The sequence below is a fragment of the Rhodnius prolixus genome, unplaced genomic scaffold (genome assembly GCF_049639745.1).
Source record: "Rhodnius prolixus isolate KJV_2025 unplaced genomic scaffold, Rpr scaffold_8, whole genome shotgun sequence".
Taxonomy (NCBI): Eukaryota; Metazoa; Arthropoda; class Insecta; order Hemiptera; family Reduviidae; genus Rhodnius; species Rhodnius prolixus.
Window position 1 is genome coordinate 36,101,143 of NW_027411593.1, and position 17,705 is coordinate 36,118,847.

General features: G+C 32.5%; 1 protein-coding gene and 1 long non-coding RNA gene across 6 annotated transcripts in view; one reads left to right on the plus strand and one right to left on the minus strand.

Annotated features, from left to right (window-relative positions):
* The window catches only part of LOC141451362 (rho-related GTP-binding protein RhoE-like), a 285,880-nt gene that overhangs the window by 243,046 nt on the left and 25,129 nt on the right, over positions 1–17,705 (plus strand). The window contains exon 2 of the mRNA XM_074122672.1: positions 16,077–16,164. Within this exon, the coding sequence (XP_073978773.1) occupies positions 16,077–16,164 (88 nt within the window). The remainder of the gene's footprint in view (positions 1–16,076; positions 16,165–17,705) is intronic.
* Positions 7,870–12,354, minus strand: LOC141451365 (uncharacterized). 5 transcript variants are annotated; one of them, XR_012456720.1, is made up of 3 exons: positions 11,897–12,354; positions 10,275–11,787; positions 7,870–10,186 (listed from the first exon to the last, which is right to left on the minus strand). It is a non-coding gene; the product is annotated as an uncharacterized lncRNA (long non-coding RNA). The 5 variants fall into 5 exon arrangements; XR_012456721.1 differs by having other exon boundaries at positions 10,275–12,082; positions 12,241–12,348; XR_012456719.1 differs by having other exon boundaries at positions 7,870–8,273; positions 9,797–10,186; positions 10,275–12,348.

Here is a 17,705-nt window from a genome sequence, read left to right on the forward strand (position 1 = left end):
AAAACATTTCAATTTTCGAATTTTCCGCTCCAAACAAGACCATAAATTTTCAATAGGGTTTATACCCGGAGACTGTGGAGGGGTGACAAGTTGTTTCCGGGCATTCATAAAGCAGCCATTCCTTAGTATTTTTTGGCTGTATGTTTGGGATCGTTATCCTGTTGAAAGAAGTATGCGCTTCCGATGAGCACGCCAACTATCAGAAAGCCTCGCGTTAACTTCAGGGACCCTTGTTACGCCATAGACCATCAGGAATCTATGCCAAGGAGGCTTCAGGCAATAACAAATGCAAAGGGATTGCTTACAAAATATTAGGTCTTTAGTTACAGAGTTAAAGTGTGCAAAGCGAGAAGTAAATTCATTTCCAGCCTTTTTTGAAAAAATATAAAAACAAAGTTTGCTACCGCATGTTGCTACTTTTAAAGAGCCTTAGGTTCTTAACAATCATTATCAGAAATGATTCTTCTCCAATTCCCTAAAAAACACTCACAGTTTTGAAAATTCACTGACTGTGGGCTCCAAAACAAGGCCCCACCCCCTCAAAAATTGTATTAATTAGCTAATTAATAAAGTTTTTGTACATTCTGTTCGAGTTGCGTAAAGAAAATTCCAACATCCAGAGAATAAAGTTTTCTAAAAAAGATATAAATAAACAACTTAATTTTTCCCTTATTATTATTTTTTTTTTTTTTTGTATCACAAAACAGGATATTTCCCATTTTTGCTATACAGGCTCTTTTATAAATTGCCAGATACTTACCAAGTAATGTCTATCTACAAAGAAACGGCGACAGAAAGTTAGGGGTCGAAGTTTTAATTTAATGCATCATTTGTCACCTTTATGAGATTACACACTCTGCAGATCACAGATGTCTTTGACAATAGAGTACATTCTTTAGATTCTCTTCTTTTTTTATTATTTATTTTTTTTTTTTTTTTTTTTTTTTGGCGCATCAACAGCTGAGGTTATTAGCGCTCGGAGCTTTTTTCAGTGCACTGCCGGCCTCCGGACAGTGTTCTCTCGTTACAGACATCACTGTCCATCACCGGACAGTGAGCTGTAAGAAGCTCCTAGGAAGAGAAAATCTAAGGGTCAGCTGCTGGATTCGAACCCGGGACCTCCGCGTGGGAGTCCAGTATGCTAACCTCATAGCTAATCCCTTCCCTTTTTATTATTATTATTATTATTTTCAAAACAGCTTATTTTGACCAATTTATTCTTGGTGGATATAGTGTCCAACGAACATGACACCAGCTAACTCTCATAATTGACTTACTTTGAATCTAAGGCGCCCAAATTCTCAATAAAACGTTAAAAATAATCAGTTAATTTCTTAACAGTGTTCTATAAAAAATAATAATAACTATTTTATGAACAGTTCTATAATTCTAAACTAACAAACTTAAATTAATGAAGTTTAAACTTAGTGACAAGACGAGAAGTAATATATCTCTGACCACTTCTTCACGGTTTTAGTTTGCAGTTATCCCAGCTAGATAGCGCTTACATTAAACTATGTACAATACTTTGGTAAGGCATTTAAATTATTACTTAGATTAGTTGTCCACTATAGTTTAAATCACCAGTGGTTCAAATTTCACACACAGCAAAAGTTAACTCTGCAGCAAATCATTCGAAATAACTTCGCTTTTATTCGCAAATTCTATTCAGATAATATAATTTTAAAATCGGCATGTTAAAGGCCGGAGATATCTATTTTGAGGTCATCTGAATCTGAAAAAAAAGAATTAATTACAAATTGTGTTTTTGTTTGAGAGAATGTCAAGAAATTAAAAGTTTTAATTTAAAGAGGACAATCACTTCATTTCTAGTATATTCTAAGTACATCAGCACTCATTTTATGTCGCCTTAGACACTATGGTCATTTCTCAGCATGGTATTCTGATCCTTCTATGGATTCTACGAACTTAAGCCACCTTGCATTTTCTGACGCCTAAATTTTCCAACTTCACAAATGTTTTTAATGGAATAAGTACAAACTTGGTTGTGAAAACTTCCTTGCCATTTAACGTAAGACGATCTTCCACTTATATAGAGATGGGCTTCATGAAACTGGATGATGTTACTTAGTTGTGGACAGTTTTCAGAACAGAATCTGCAACTCTTCAAGCATTATTTCTCATTCTTTGTTTTTCTTATGTTTCTTTCTCATTCATTTTCGATGTGCACCTTCTTTTATGGATGTTTTTTTCAATCGTTTAATCCAGCTAAGCCTTCATTAGCTACAAATCCAAATCAAGTTTATCTATAATAGTCAGTCAACTGTTGATGACAAAGAAATGAAATTGTAGGTAGACAAAATTTAAGAAAATCAGCAACACCAGCAAGGAACTAACTTGTAAATTCTATTTCCATTTCCTTATTAAAATTTCTTTATCTCTCTGTTCCTTTTTGGTGACACTGTATTGTCTGCAACTGGAAACTAAGTTCAACTAATAAATTATGAAACAATTACAGTTTCACATTATACACAGCCAAGAGAAAATACTACGGTGCTTTTTCCTCCAGGAAGTGAAAGCAGGAATAGTTGTGTAAGGAACTAGAGAGAACCAGCCATTGGGTCTGCATTCTCCTCATATAAATCAATTACATTCACAAGTTATGAAATATTTTTAATCTGGAATTTTACCATATTTCTCACATTTTCATTTAGTTTTTTCTTGTTTTATAATTAATGATTATTAGTTAGTTTTGCTTTGTGATATCCTTGTTAATATTGCAGTTTTTTTATTCCTTTTTCTATTCAGTTTCTATTCTTTATTTTTTTTTTCCTCCTGTACTTACCTACGGTTCCGAAACATGGGTGATGTCCTAGTTGGACGAGAAGGGGCTATAGGCTTTCGAAAGAAAATTCTGCGGTGAATCTACGGTCCTATAAAAAAAAAAGGACGACATGTAGTCGAAAGACGAAAAAGGAATTCTTGCGATTCTCTCAAAAGCCGCTTTAGCAAAAGCGGTAAATACATATATAAACGTGGAAATACGGGAGATTCAAATTTCATGGTTTTTCATAACTCAGAAATTTCAAAGCCCTACATCTCGCCTTGTATTGTTTAGAATTCAATGATATTTAGCTTCATTAAGGCTTCTTCTAGGTAACAATAATGGTTATTAACAATTATTGTTTCAAGTATTAAACCATGGTTGAAATAATAGAGGAAATACAGGGAATTCAAATTTCATAGTTTTACATCAATCCCAGATTTCGATGCCCTAAATCTGTCTCTGTATTGTTTAGAATTCTTTAATTAGCATAATTGAAAGCTTCTTCTTACTGTAGAATTATGTCAAGTTTTTTGGTGTACAGACATCCTTATTTACTTGAAACTATTCTAATCTAAGGCTCTTCCAATATATTTTTTCCAGAAATTGGTGAAAGTTTGTGAATGGAAGCCCAAAAAAGCTATATAAAACTATATATAATTAAAATATTATAATTATTACCAAAATTATGGTAATAAACCTGAGTAAGGAAATACTTAGTGATATTTAAAAATTTTATTGTTTCTTTTAATAAGAATGAAGATTTTATAGATAAAAAAAATTGCAAGAGCTTATAATTAAATTAAGTATGCTTTAAAGAATTTAATTTTTGCAAACTTAATTGGCAGAAATCACTAAGTTTTTTCTAAAAGCAAAGTGGAATTAACATATATAAGTTTTAAAGCTATTGTGATTGCCTCTTTTAAATGGTTTCATTTTGTAAATAAATGCGTTCAAGTTTGAAGTATATACGTAAACAAATCTTTTATTTATAAAAAAGTTCGTATCGATATGTAAATATAATAATCATTTTCTTAAACTAAGGATTCAAGATTGGCGATGAATCGGTCAAATAAAAAACAAATTCGTCTTTTGCTTTTGCCAACGTTTCGACAAATATATTGTCTTCTTCAGGGCCTGGATATTACAAATACAAAACAATTTACGGAGTCATTAACATAGAAAAAACAGTAAAAATCAGTAATACAAAAATAAACAGTAAAATACAATAAATTCATTATATTTATTGAAAACTTACGTGGCTAAGCGGGTTGGTTGAGTTATAGAAACTAAGAGCCAGAACTGGAGAAGCGGGTATATATATATACAGATATAGCGGGACTTACACGGGAATTTTGATAATGACAATGAGACAGATACAATAGACTAATTACAATGTTCAATTTTGACAATAAAATAGATATTGGGAAATTTCTTTTAATACAAAAAACGTTAAAAACAAAACACAGGAAAAACCAAATAACCCTTAAGAACTAAATACGTAACAAATAACCAAAAGATTAGAAGTAAATTTTAAAAAACCCAGCAATAATTATGTCCAAAATTTGGATATCTATTTATTTTTTAATGATAAAATTGTAGCAGTTGGCCAAATTCGACGTGTCTGTCCTAAAGTTAACTGTGTTGCTCTGTTTTACTATGTGGCACATTTCAAGAAAATTTCGTTTGTACTGTTTTTTCCCCCTATCGAGAACTGTCACATGCTGAAAGTCGAGTTTAACAATTTACGGTCACGAAACCTATATATTCATAATAATTTTCTTACTTAACTGCAAAAAAATTTCCAGTCAACCAATAATTTTTCATAATATCCTTTGTGTTGAATATGTAATCCCCTACATTTTTATCACATTGAAGCATGAAATCGAAGGGAATAGAATCGATACAAAATGTTATAAAATAAATTTTAAAAAAAATCCAGTCTCTCATGTTTTATATGAGAAAGAGAGGATGGGAGGAAATGGTTCTCTGAGGAAAATCGGGAACACCATTTGCTGAACACTTTGTCAAGCAACTGACAGCTAACGAACTTTCCCATCAGTTAACCCAGGCTTGGGAGCTGGAATTTTCGCAATTGAGCAAAATACCTAGAGTTTTCTTTTTAGCGAACAAAGAATTTGGAAAAACGATCAATATACACTTTATATACTCTTGTAATTTCTTTATAAAATCTTCAATCTTCTCAAAACAAACAATAAATAAATTTTTAATTATCATTAAGTATTTCCGTTCTCAGGTTTATAATGTTAATTCAGGTCTTAATCTCTAGGGTTTTTGGGTCAAAAAATAAAAAAATTTATCTTCAGTGTTAAACTTCCAGCAATTTCTGGAAAAAAATATATCGAAAAAGCTTTAGATTATTATTATAGATTCAGAAAGGAGATAAGGATTACTACAAAACCGAAACCCCTACAACTTTTCGAAGTCTAAAGGACTTCTTTAAGGGTCAAAAGTTTTTGTAGAGTCCACTTGTATGTAAAGTCTGACAATGAGCTATAGTTTGCATGTGGAGAAAAAGAAGGGACACCTTTATGTTTTGTGTAAATGTTAGATAGGCTGGGATATACTTTAGAAACCAGACAGGTTCTTAGGCTCGAAGACAGTACCAGCAGAGATATTTTAAAGGATAACAGTTTGACACTAACGAATCCAAAGGCAAAATCTAGCTTGTAATTCAAAGGTCATCACTTACACATCCACAATTATTACACTTTACTACGAGCCAAACACTATAAAGAAATTCATTATGTAATATCAAACAGAGGACTTCCATCTCTCTTCTTACTCGATCGACAATAATAATGGATGGAATGGAATAATGAATTAGTAGTAGTCAGTGCACTGGATTCCTAGGACGTTCTGGGTAGCTTCCCGCAGGATCTCTTCGACTTTTTCTTGTTTACATTCCACTGGAGATTGACTTTGGTCTGTATCAAAAGATCACTGACTAGCAATATATTGGGAGGTCTTCAGGCCTAATGATTTTTGGCTCCCGTTAAAACATGAAATGAATAAAAATAATAAATCTTAAAAGGCCCGAAATGGATGTTGTAGTTGGATAAATGGGAGAACGATAAGCCTTACCTTAGTGTGACTTAAATATGTATTAAAGCTCGAACCAATTCCTTATTGTTTCATTTTCTTCAAATAATTTTTAGATTAAATTATTCTGTGTATATTACACATTTAAAATAAATTAAATAGAATAAAATTACTTCTATGCAATGTTAAAATACATTTTGGTATGTAGGTCACCTAAATGTTTATACTCTAGCAAAATATCTTGAAAAGGTGATAAAAGGTTGGGTTTTTTTTCCTCATTCGCAAATTGCTGTAGTTGGTGAAGTTGTGTAGTTTAATATTGTGGAGCAAAAAGTAAGTGATGCTTGGAGACGGTGGGTGGAGGCGGGAATAACGTTGAATATTTAAAGTACGTAGGAGAGAGTAGTTGGTGCAGCCGTTTGTCTAATGGGTCTTGCGGTCTTATTAAGTGTAGGAGGTTGCTCGAGAATACTGAAGAGAGAATCTACAATTGATCGGAGCTTGGCGGTGGATCCCCCATCATCCCCCTTTAGTTCTGTCTGGCCTCCACTCATTCTCCCCTTATTCCAGACTCAACCATACTTTTATTGAAAAGTGTTCTGCCATTCTTCTGCCTTCTTATCATCTTTTCTTCAAACTACTTTTCCATTGTCCGGATCAGCTAGATTCCTCTTTGATCCAGAAAAATTATAGTAAATATTTATTGCTCACCATTTTAGATAAGTTCTTAACCAAGAACAGGTATACTTTGTAATGAATATTTCTTTTGGACATAGTCATCTTTCTTTATTTTTATCTCCATTTATGAACGATGGACGGCTCCATTTATCTTTTCAGGGTATCGTAGCCTTATTTTATCTTCCTTAACGTTAATGGTGGAAAATGAAAAATTTACCCTATTTCTTACAACAAAAAATTATAAAATTAAGAATTATCTTAGATCTAATGTGGAGAACATTTAAGGGTGGGAATTAAAATTATTTGCTTCTAAGATTTACTTCCTTCCTTGAAATTACGGTAAAAATCTGAGCCCTAAGATTCACCAACATTTCACATAAGTAAATTTACTAGAAATATAACACAGGTGTATATTATATGTAGTTTAAATTATCTTAGATTTCTCTAAGTTGGCCTGGGAAAGAAAAATGATCCGGTAAACACCGAAGGAATATGGAAGATCCATCCAAACAAAGATTTATGGAAACTCTATCAAGACAATGATATTGTTAGATAAGTCAAGCGATTATAAAGTGGCATGGCCGCGTTAATGAAAGAATGTCAGAATGCAAAGCACGGAACACAAGCAGAGCAAAGAATATGGCAAACTTGGTGGCAGGAGACTGAGAAAGAAAGAGTGAAGTGTCGAAGAGAATATCCGAAAAATTAGAGTCAGAAAAAGGCATATACTCGTATAAGAGCCAAAGTTCGTCAGGAGTGGCTTCAAATTCTTGAGGAGGCCAAGATTTCTTCAAGAACTTAAGATTCATTTCATCAAGTAAATTCTGCTAACTTATATTTCTAACTAATAAATAAATTATACAAAAACTTTGAAAATTCAAAAAAATAATCTGACTAACCACAATTTATGGTCATTGGATGTTATTTATGTAATGAAGAAATAATACTATGTGTTTAGATTATATGTAGCCATTGTGGCCAATGAAAATATTGCCCCCAAATAATTTAATAAGATTGGCCTTAATTATGGGCGGTATTGCTAATTATATATCTGCCGGGAGCTGGATCAATATTTGACCGATTTAATAAGGCCATGTTGTGCAATGAGAGAGAGAGATTCTGCAACAGATGGTTGATTAAGACCAGTCCGTCTAATATGGAGTTCCACATAGTTGTACTTCTATTAATAACGTATGAGAGGAGTTTTTACTTTCTATTTCTTCTTCAGTGAAAAGTTCAACGATTATCACAAATTTTTCAAATTGAATAACCATCATAGGTGATATCTCATTGATTGTGGAATTTACAATTAGAAGGGAAAAACAAAGAAAAAATTGCAATCATTTTAAATTTTAATTAAAGTAGAAATTAGTTTATTTATAAAAGCTCAGTTTATTTTGCAATAATACAATTTTTATGCATGATGAGCAGACATTTATCAGCTACAAAAACATTACACAGTTAGAACTTACTCTAGAGCTGGCTGTTATTGCATTGAGAAGTCTCTTAGCGCAAAGACCTTACCGTTGTGAAAGGGTAGACCTAAGACAATCTCTTGCTTACTTAACACATCGCCTCTTTTCAGTCGCCTATATTCTTTGAACAAACATTTATACTACAATTATTTTCATGACGAAGTGAAATGGGCATCTTTTCTGGCCATTTTCTGCACCCATCTATTGCCTACTAAGTACCACATTCTCGCCGTTTGTGCTATTTTTTTAGCATTTTTTGTTGTTAGAAGTACCTGAAACAAATTAATTTTAGGAAATTGTATTTTAATTTTATCTGTCTTACTGTTATTACTCTTCTATCTCTAATTTCCTTACTTATCTGAAATTTATTTTATTAACCCTGGTTATTAGTATTATATTAGAACTTCATTGCCCTTTTTTTTGCACACAAATATTTGTTCCGCATAACCAAGAATCCACTTTCATGGCAGTTTTATTAAGTACTTTTCCTTGACTTATTCAGCTCTAGAGACTGCTCAGTTAGAAACGAGCACTGGGTCAGGATCTCCAGAGATATCATTGCATACCAAGACATTCCTTTCAATATTTGTTCTGGTTAAACTTTATCCAGCACACTGCCTTTCATAATATTTCGTTAATTTATTTTACGAATAATGAAGTTGTGAATTTAATCCTCCAAGAGTATTGCTTTCTAAGATCTTCACCCGAAGCAATACTTTTCAGTAATTGGCAATTTAAAATAGATAGATTCTAGCAGGGCGGCCTTAAAGGCGTCACCACCGTGACCCCATGGATTTATTGTGGCTCCCACTACTCTAGAGCTCTTCTTTCAGACCCGTCCTTTTAATCAGACTCTTAATTTTGGAGTTTCCTCGTCTAGCAATCTCGGCAGCACAGAACCTAATTGCCGCTAGCTCAGCCCTAAAAGACTAGCAAGTTTTCCTAGATTAACCGAAAAGCTACATTTCGGGAGCAATTTAAAATAAAAACATCTCGTAATTTAACAAATTGAACAGTATTGTTCGGACCTTTGCGGGGGAGGATTTCTTTCTTTATCTTCCTTTCTCAATCTGAATGGGAGTCACGCATTATGTTTAGTGTAGGTATGATGCCTTGTGATTCTAGTCTTGACCACAATCTGGAACTCCTCCTTGGCTCTCCAATAAGATCCATAGGCTTATCTTTTTCTTTTTAACATTTAATACTTTTTACATAATAGTGTTCGAGGTAGCGCATGAGTCGGATTTAAGCCTTGGCACGCTATCTTTAGATTTTCTCATCTCAAGAATCACTACATACAGCACTCTGTGTTGAGCTATCTCTCTTTTTAACTAGAGATTCTATTGACTTGCTACATGACATGAATGGTGTACAGAGGCCAGCTGTGCGTTAAGGAAAGGCAACCGCATACCGTAATCAAATTTGAGTGCTATTTAATTAAAATAAACAAAGGAAAAAAAATCATGTAGCAGAAATGCCAAATTCGTCGACATTTTTCTCAAAATAAGGAAGGCGAATGCAAAAAAATGGATGAATAACCAGGAAATATACAGGAATGTATATTTTCATGGGAGCTTCATTTTCAGATTAATTAGATTAAAGTTTGACACCGAGATAGAATTTAATCAGCTTTCAAGTTCGGAACAAATAAAACCTATTTAATATATTTACATACATTTAACGAAATATTACCTTAATTAAAATATATTTAGGTAATTTAAGAAAAACTTTTTCCTAAGGAAAAAAAAAATATATATATATATATATAAAGAAGAAACTTGACAATATTACAGACAAGGAAACCAGAAGACAACATGAAAAGTAGAGAAGTGCCGTTAGACGTCTTGATGCAGCGCTGCAGGGAGTGAAGGGGTTGATCCAATTAGCACCCGTCTTTTCTGGTTGTCAGTGCTAAATATGTTAATTAGGCGGAGAAGCCACCACACAGTCTGAACCTGCTAACTTCTTTAAGTGATTGTCTCAGTATTTTAGCTAGTGATCTCTAGAGAATTAGCTTTCCTCTTAGAAAACTAGGGCAAAGAAGGAGTATTGTCAGCCAAGATGTATACAGAAAATAACTTGATTTTCTCATTAGTTTCCAACTACTTTTCATCTAGGATACTCATTTTCTTCTTGTCTTTTCTTTCTTTTGCTTTTAAAAGATTTCTTCTGATCTCTGGTGACACTATCAATAAAAAAAAAATTGTTTAAAAATTCTATTGTGAAACTTCGACAATGGACTTCTGCTCCAATGATCAAAATCTGATACTTACATTTAAAAACATTTAGTCAAACTTGAACCTTCTATAACTAGAAGTTATAAATATATTAATAGGATACAGCTAAGAGCATTACCCGGCAGAACGTTCTTTCTTCTTCAGCAGTTACCTAGAAAAATGTTACAATTAAAAAAATATATAAATAAATTTGGAAAGAAGGTCACTGAAGCTGTTTTACTGAAGTTACGAAAAACAGAGAAAGCGAAGCGACATCTGTTTGAACTTCCCATGATTTTCTTTTTTTTAAAGCTGTTTACAAAAACGGACCAGCATCCGTTTTTATAGCAATCGGGTAACTTCAAAACATATTTGCCAGTGATAAAACTCATTATCAAAAATTTGGAAGAGATATTATAAGGCGATCATGAGTAATGATGACTGGAGAAGTACATTTGAATCCTGGAGTTCATGAGCTCTTCGCCAATAATTTTTATCTTAAAATTTAAGCTGCCCAGAGTGACCATGGCGATTTTTTGGGGGGTTTTCAGTAGATATTTACACCTTTTAAGGGTTATGGCTACATCTATTTTTTTTTTTTTTTAATCGTTCTATTTGCTGACAGAGTTTTTAGAACAGGAATTAGTTATCGCGACTTAAATATATATATAAAACTTGAAACTTTTACGCTTTCCAGCATGCCTGAGTGCCGAATAGAGAGAGAGAGAGAAAAAAAATGAAATTACAGTAATCCAGAACTGAGACAGAAGAAATGGAAGAAAAGTTGAAAAATGGATAACTTTAAGAATCGTAATATGGAAATAGCTTTCCACTGACTGGTGAAATAGACAATTCTTCTGTTGAAGATGGATACCTCCAGTACGTGGCAAGCTGTTCGAAATAATTGACGGCATTCCGGCGGGTACTTCAAATGCTTCAATTCTCTCAGATGATGGGATGAATAAAAGATAATTGGACTAATTAAAAGAACATTCCAAGATTAAATTTTTTTAAAATAATTTTAATTAGATCATATATATTATCTCAATTACAATGTCGGCCTTCGGATAGTGCACTCTCATTATGGACAACCCTGTCCATTTCCGGACAGTGAGTTGTAGAGAGCTCTAAGGCGAGAAAATCTAAGGGCCAGCAGCTGGATTAGAACCCTTAATCTCCCCATTGGAATCCAGAATTCGCTGACCACTCAGCTAATCCCTTCCATTAAACAAATGTTAAAGAGTAATCACTTTTCTAAGGTCTCATTTACTACTCCATGATGCATAATAGAAGTTAAATTCTTCGGAGACTGACTATAAATATAGAGTTTTTGAGATACATTAGATTAAAGGGCTATCCAAACAAAAAATAAGGAAAGTTATGCCTATTATCAAGCGAGCTTTATATCCAACTACCAATTTAATTTTTGTGGTCGGTCACTACTGGCATAGATACTTTACAATGAAATTCTTAAATTAACCATAAAGACCTAGACTGTAAATCGAACCCAGTACCACAGTACATCTTAACTTTGCGGACCTCGCCCCTAAACTCTCGGCTACCGTGGCACCTAATGAACAAATTGAAAAAACTCATTAAATAAACAATAAATGCTCAATAACATACACAAAATTTTAAAATTATTAAAAGACCTATTCAAAGTGGAAATAAAAAAATACCTGATATATGTAAAAGCAATTTTGTTTGTGTCATTGACTGCCATGACTCTGGTAGAATATACATACATACATTGGACAAAGCAGACTCATCATAAGATAGTCCCAACACATCAGAAGACAATGTTTGCACGTGCCAAACATACTGTCACGAATGATGCCACCATCAATTTAGACAATCCAAGAATCCTATAAATAAGAATGCGTGATACTTTAAAAACGAATACGGAATGTTTAAACAGAATTTACAGGCATGTGACAGACAAAACATTAAATATTCTAATACTATACACATTTATATATTTCTATATTTATATAAATGATTTAGTATACATAATATACAACACTTAAATTGTTGTGATGTTATTGAGAATTTATTTAGTCTATGGAGTAACCTCAACCTGACACATATGTTTATAGTTATAGTGCAAAATGGCGTAAACATAACCCTTTCTAGTGCCCACTAGTGGAAGCCATCTTCCCTCTCTACAGCCATATCATAGTGGATTTTCCTTGAAACTATCGATGCAGCGAATTTAACCTCTTCTCTAATCTGATGCTATGATTTTCTCCTTTAAAATAAAATTTTAAATGGCAAATAAAAATTTGAGAATTAGAAAAGCTGTTAAGGAATTGCTAAATACTTTTGTGCTTAAATAAAACAGCCATTTCGTGTAGAAAATGTGATGTATCGATATGATAAAGCGAATCTACTGTGGATTGGATGCAGCATCAATAACGAGAGAGGTAAATGGGGTTTGTATTGGAAACGTTCAAGCGAGACCATTGTGTATCCTCCTGATCTCTTCATAAGTTAACGAATTAATGAATATATATTCCTGACCCTGACTTTATTGTTTAGGACTTTCATTCATCGTCAGAGAAAGATTATCACTTTGGTGAAGAGGTTTCGACTTCACTTCGGTAAGGGGTACTGTAACATACGTGCTAAGACAAAATCAAAGATACAATAGTGGTGCAATAATTTTCAATATTATGTTTTTAAATTTAAGTATGTTTACAATTTAGTTATGTGTGAAACAGTTAGAATATCTTTATCTTATGTTGTAGCCGTTAAAGAAGACTTAAATATAAGTCGAAACGTTGCTATTGCTGTTTACATCTGAAGTGCAAACTAACAAAGTTCAGAGAGCAGTTTCAAACTAATCATCACAGAGTGTATTTATTATGTTAGTATTTTACTAATTTTATTTCTAGAAAAGCAGATTTTCGTCTAAAGTAAAATAATTGATTAAATTAATAATCAGTGTACTGGAAATTTTTAAGTTATTTGTTAACATGAACATTGATACTTGCAATCTGCGATTTGTCACTCCTTCACTATATTTAGGGAGTTTTTAAAACAGAAATTACATAACCTATTACTTAATCTGGTTATGTACTCCCTAAGATTATGTAATGTAGGTCATGTACATCGCCGTGATTTATCTCTGGAAAATTCAAAATAGAAGTTATATAAATGATAAAAAATACTAGTTTAAAATTGTATTTATGTAACAGTATCAAAACGAGTTTATATAAAAAACAAACTTAATATTTCACTATGGTGCACAACCAAATGTCTGTCGACTCTTCCAAAATCGATTCATTAGAGGTAGCAACTTTGCTGGGTGAAGATCATTCTGAAATTTTATTCGAGATTATAGTGATCATTTTTCAACAAAATTCATATTTCTGGGAAAAATTTCTTTATTGCTTTCTCCTACATAAAATGCTGGTTTTAAGTTCGTTTTAAAACTTTTTGCTTCAATTTTGTTACATTGTAATTTAAGTTCGGGACTGGCAAGGTAAAACACTACTCTAACTAGCTGTTGTTGGGGGTATGTGGTTGTCAATTGTGGTTTTGCTGAGGAAATGGGGAGCTGTATCCCCGTAGGTTTTGAATGAATCATACAATAGTTTTTAGCATGGATAACCCACTGAAATTTTTACGTACATGGATGTTCAGTCTTAAGCTAACATTTTTTTTATACCAATATTGCTAAATACCTCGCACCGTCATTTTTCAGTTTCCTTTTTTTAAATTTAATTAAAACACCTCTTGAAGGGCTAATCAATCATCACATATTATACACGACCCAATATTGTTTAATAAATATTGATCAAATTTTAATTAAATTATATGTGGACCAGAGTATAAGTTTATTGTTTTTAATATTACATCTCACATGAGTAGCATACATTTTATGTACGGTGAAGGAAAATTTTTATTTTTTACGAAATACCTACATATGTGTTTTCATTTAATTAAATGTCAAAGAAATCAGAGACAGGTATTGTAGGCCTGGCATTGTTTTAAAGAAGTTTGAAGCAGTTATTTGATCTCATGATATATGATATTTGGATTGGAAATTATTTAATTTTTATCATTGTTGGTCTCAACAGGGAACTATTGTTTTGTTACAGTTAAAATCAATAAAACATCTTTCCGAATTAGATACTTTTTTCCCCTTAAATACATTCTCGATTAATGTTATATTAAAAGTATCAAATTAAGATTTTTTGAACTGAGTTTAGTGGTAATCCAAAGATACTTAAATATTAACGTTTAGATAATGACGTCAAACTCTATAGTTCAGACTTGGTCCAGGACTTTTTTGTAATTAGTTCTATAAAATTGGAAATCTATTAGCATATTTAAATGAACTTTCAAAACTTAAGTCTATACATCAGCCAATACATTTTCATGATATTAATAAGTTGTAATTTATTATTACAAAATCTTAAATTTACAAATAATGCAATAATTCCATATTTACCAACTACAGGATTACAAGAGAGTTATTCCCGAATACAAATTGATAACACGGTTGTATAAAACAGTGATTACATTGCTCAAAGTTTACTAAATAGCTTAGCCTTTCCAAGCGTAATAAATGTTTATTTAATGCAGTATGTAAAATCTGTCTCTACCTCATGTATGAAAGTATTGATTTTGTGTACTTAATTATGAATCGTCTGATAATTCTTTGTTATCTCTTACTAGCTTCAATAACTGTGTTAAATATTGTTTTCTCTAAAACGTTCACTTAGTCCTCGTTTAGTTTCCAACAGAAATATTCAATGTGAAATCCCTGAATATTGATTAAAAAATGCATTTAGCAAACACTCAAAAAAAAAACAATTGCAAGAAGGTGAAACTTAATATTTCGTATAGGCATCTGATGCAATGTTTATGTCAAAATCTGGTTACCAGAAATTGCGCTTACACACAATGGATTTTTCAATTTTTTGCGATTTTCTTGAAAATTGCTAAAATTAATTGCATTGTTCTTTAAGTGAAAAGTAATCACTTTTTTTGGAAATAGTCACTTTTAAGTAAGTTTTTTTTTTAATTTTATGAAGGAAGTGTTTTCTCATGTATCTTCTAATACTTTAGATGGGAATATTTAATATTCAATTTCATTCTTAATAAGAAGCTGATCAAATCGAAGGGTGCGAGCCAGTTAAGAGCGATATAGCTTCCAGCCTTGCTCATATATTATATTAGATGGCTACCGCTATTACTGTCTCCTGATTCAATTCTTTAGAGGTTAAAATTTGATGTGAATTTTCATCTGGAAAATGATTGGAAATTTACCCATAGGCTCTGAGGTATGATCCTAGGGTCAAAAATTGCTAGCCCATCCATATACTGTAAGGTTGCATGTCTTTAATACCAGTAAATGTGAATTCGTGACTCGATCCATACTGAGCTCAAAGAGAGAGTTTTGACAAAGATACACTTTTTGCTCATTGAACTCTGGGGAGTTTCTGATCGTGGAGAGACACTTCATGGGTTAAGTGTAAGCAGGATGCGGAACCTCTTTTAAGCTGTAGGTATTACAACCTCTCTTTCTTTATTTACCACATTTTTCGCACGTTTGTTCGCCCTTTTCTGTGGCGGTATTATATGAAAGAGTGCTACGTGAGTAAAGTACGATAAATGAAAAGATTACACGCCATTACGCTTACAGTCAAGTGACTGTTCTGTCGGCTTGTTGTTTCTCCTTGATCAATTTAGCACTGAAGAAGGCTGACATCCATGCCAAAACTTTGGCAGGTGGAACAAAACGAGTTTATTCCAATAAATCTGAGTTCAAAATTTGATAGAAAAAAAAAATTAAAAAGTAAGCAACCTTTTTTTTTACTTTTTTATAATTCTTAATTTTTTTTCTTCCAGGTCTATACACCAACTGGATTCCAGAAGTATTCAGTCTCTTACAATGTTGGGGACGTCAAGATGCTGTTTGCCGTTTGGGACACTTCTGGTAATAATTTAATACTTAATGGTTTCTATACAACTCATTTTGGATTTGAGTTATACGATGGCTGTATGCCCTTAGATATTTCTTTTCTTCGGAGCTATAGCTTACTGTTTAATGAAAGAACGTCTGGTTTTACGAGTGAACGTTGCCTCAGTGCACAGTAAAGACTCTGAGCACCAACGAGCTTCTATGATTGAAACGCCTAATTCAAAGTAATAATATTTTTCTTGACTTAAGATTATTCATTAAACTTTATACTTCTTCATGCATCCTTATGCTTTAGAAGTGGCGTTAAAAATACTATTTTTTACAGATTTATGGTTTGCTTAAATATTTTACTTTTAAAGAAATTTTCATGTAAATTAAGAAATGATACAAAATTGACGTTTAGGTTTCCTGCTACATTTTTAGGTGTCTTTAAAGACGAGGATTCCAAATTGAGCTCTCATCATAGATAATGCGAAATAAAAAATTCAATCTACTAGTTGGGGAGTATTTACTGTGAAATCCGTCCTGTGAAATCTGGGGAATCAAGCCCCAGACCTTTCTTCAATATTTTATGTGATATTCAGAAGCTAGATCGATTGAAAGGATTGTTATTATGCGATACTCAACTACGTCTAATTTACATGAAGATTGATATAAAAAGGCTTGTTTAACGTTGTTTGACTCTCACAGCTGATAGGTTGCACCACTTGTGTAGCTTCTAATTCCTGCAATTACTTTTGAAAATTTATTAAACCATATTGTCTCTCTTTCTCTCTCCCTCCAAACAGACATTTTGGAACCTACGGTCTCCTACGTTAAACAAAGTGTTCTCTTCTTTAAATTCCAGAACATTTATGTATAGATAGGAATTTAGGTTCTGAGCAATGATCTTTTAAATCTCGTTTTACTGTTACTTTAAAATTAGCATTTTATCGAACATAAAGCATAAAATGCTTGTCAGGAGAAAAATTCACTGCTGTGATTCGGTAATTATAAGCAATTATAGAGAGCGTCCTAAACATAGTGAAGCAGCATACATCCATCCTAGCGTGTAGGAATTCAGGGCAAGAATCATGCGGGGGTTTCGAAGTTGTAAGGTATCCTATTATGCAGGTATGAAGTGAATATCAGATTTTATCGAATCCATTGAATCGTTATAACTCAAGTACTAAGCTATTTAGAAAACATCATCCAATTTGTTTATAGATTTCTTTTGTAATTGGTATTTTAAGGAAAGAAAAATTTAATTATTTATTAAATCGATTTTTTTAATCTCTCTCTGAAGAACGTTTTCTTGAATTTCTTGAGAACAAGAAAATATACTTTCTTCCAAGCCTAAGACGATACACCTAAGATATTTAAAACAAAAATGAGGCAAAAAAATCATCATAAAAGGACCTTTTCCCCCCATAGTTCTCCAAATTTAATCAATATTAAATGAGTGTGCAGCACTTTAGAATTGATTGAACTGAAATTAATTGAATCGATTAACCTAGCACGTAGTTTTGAATCGCCTTTTATGACTACTTTTCTCCAACAAATTAAACTTTATCTTT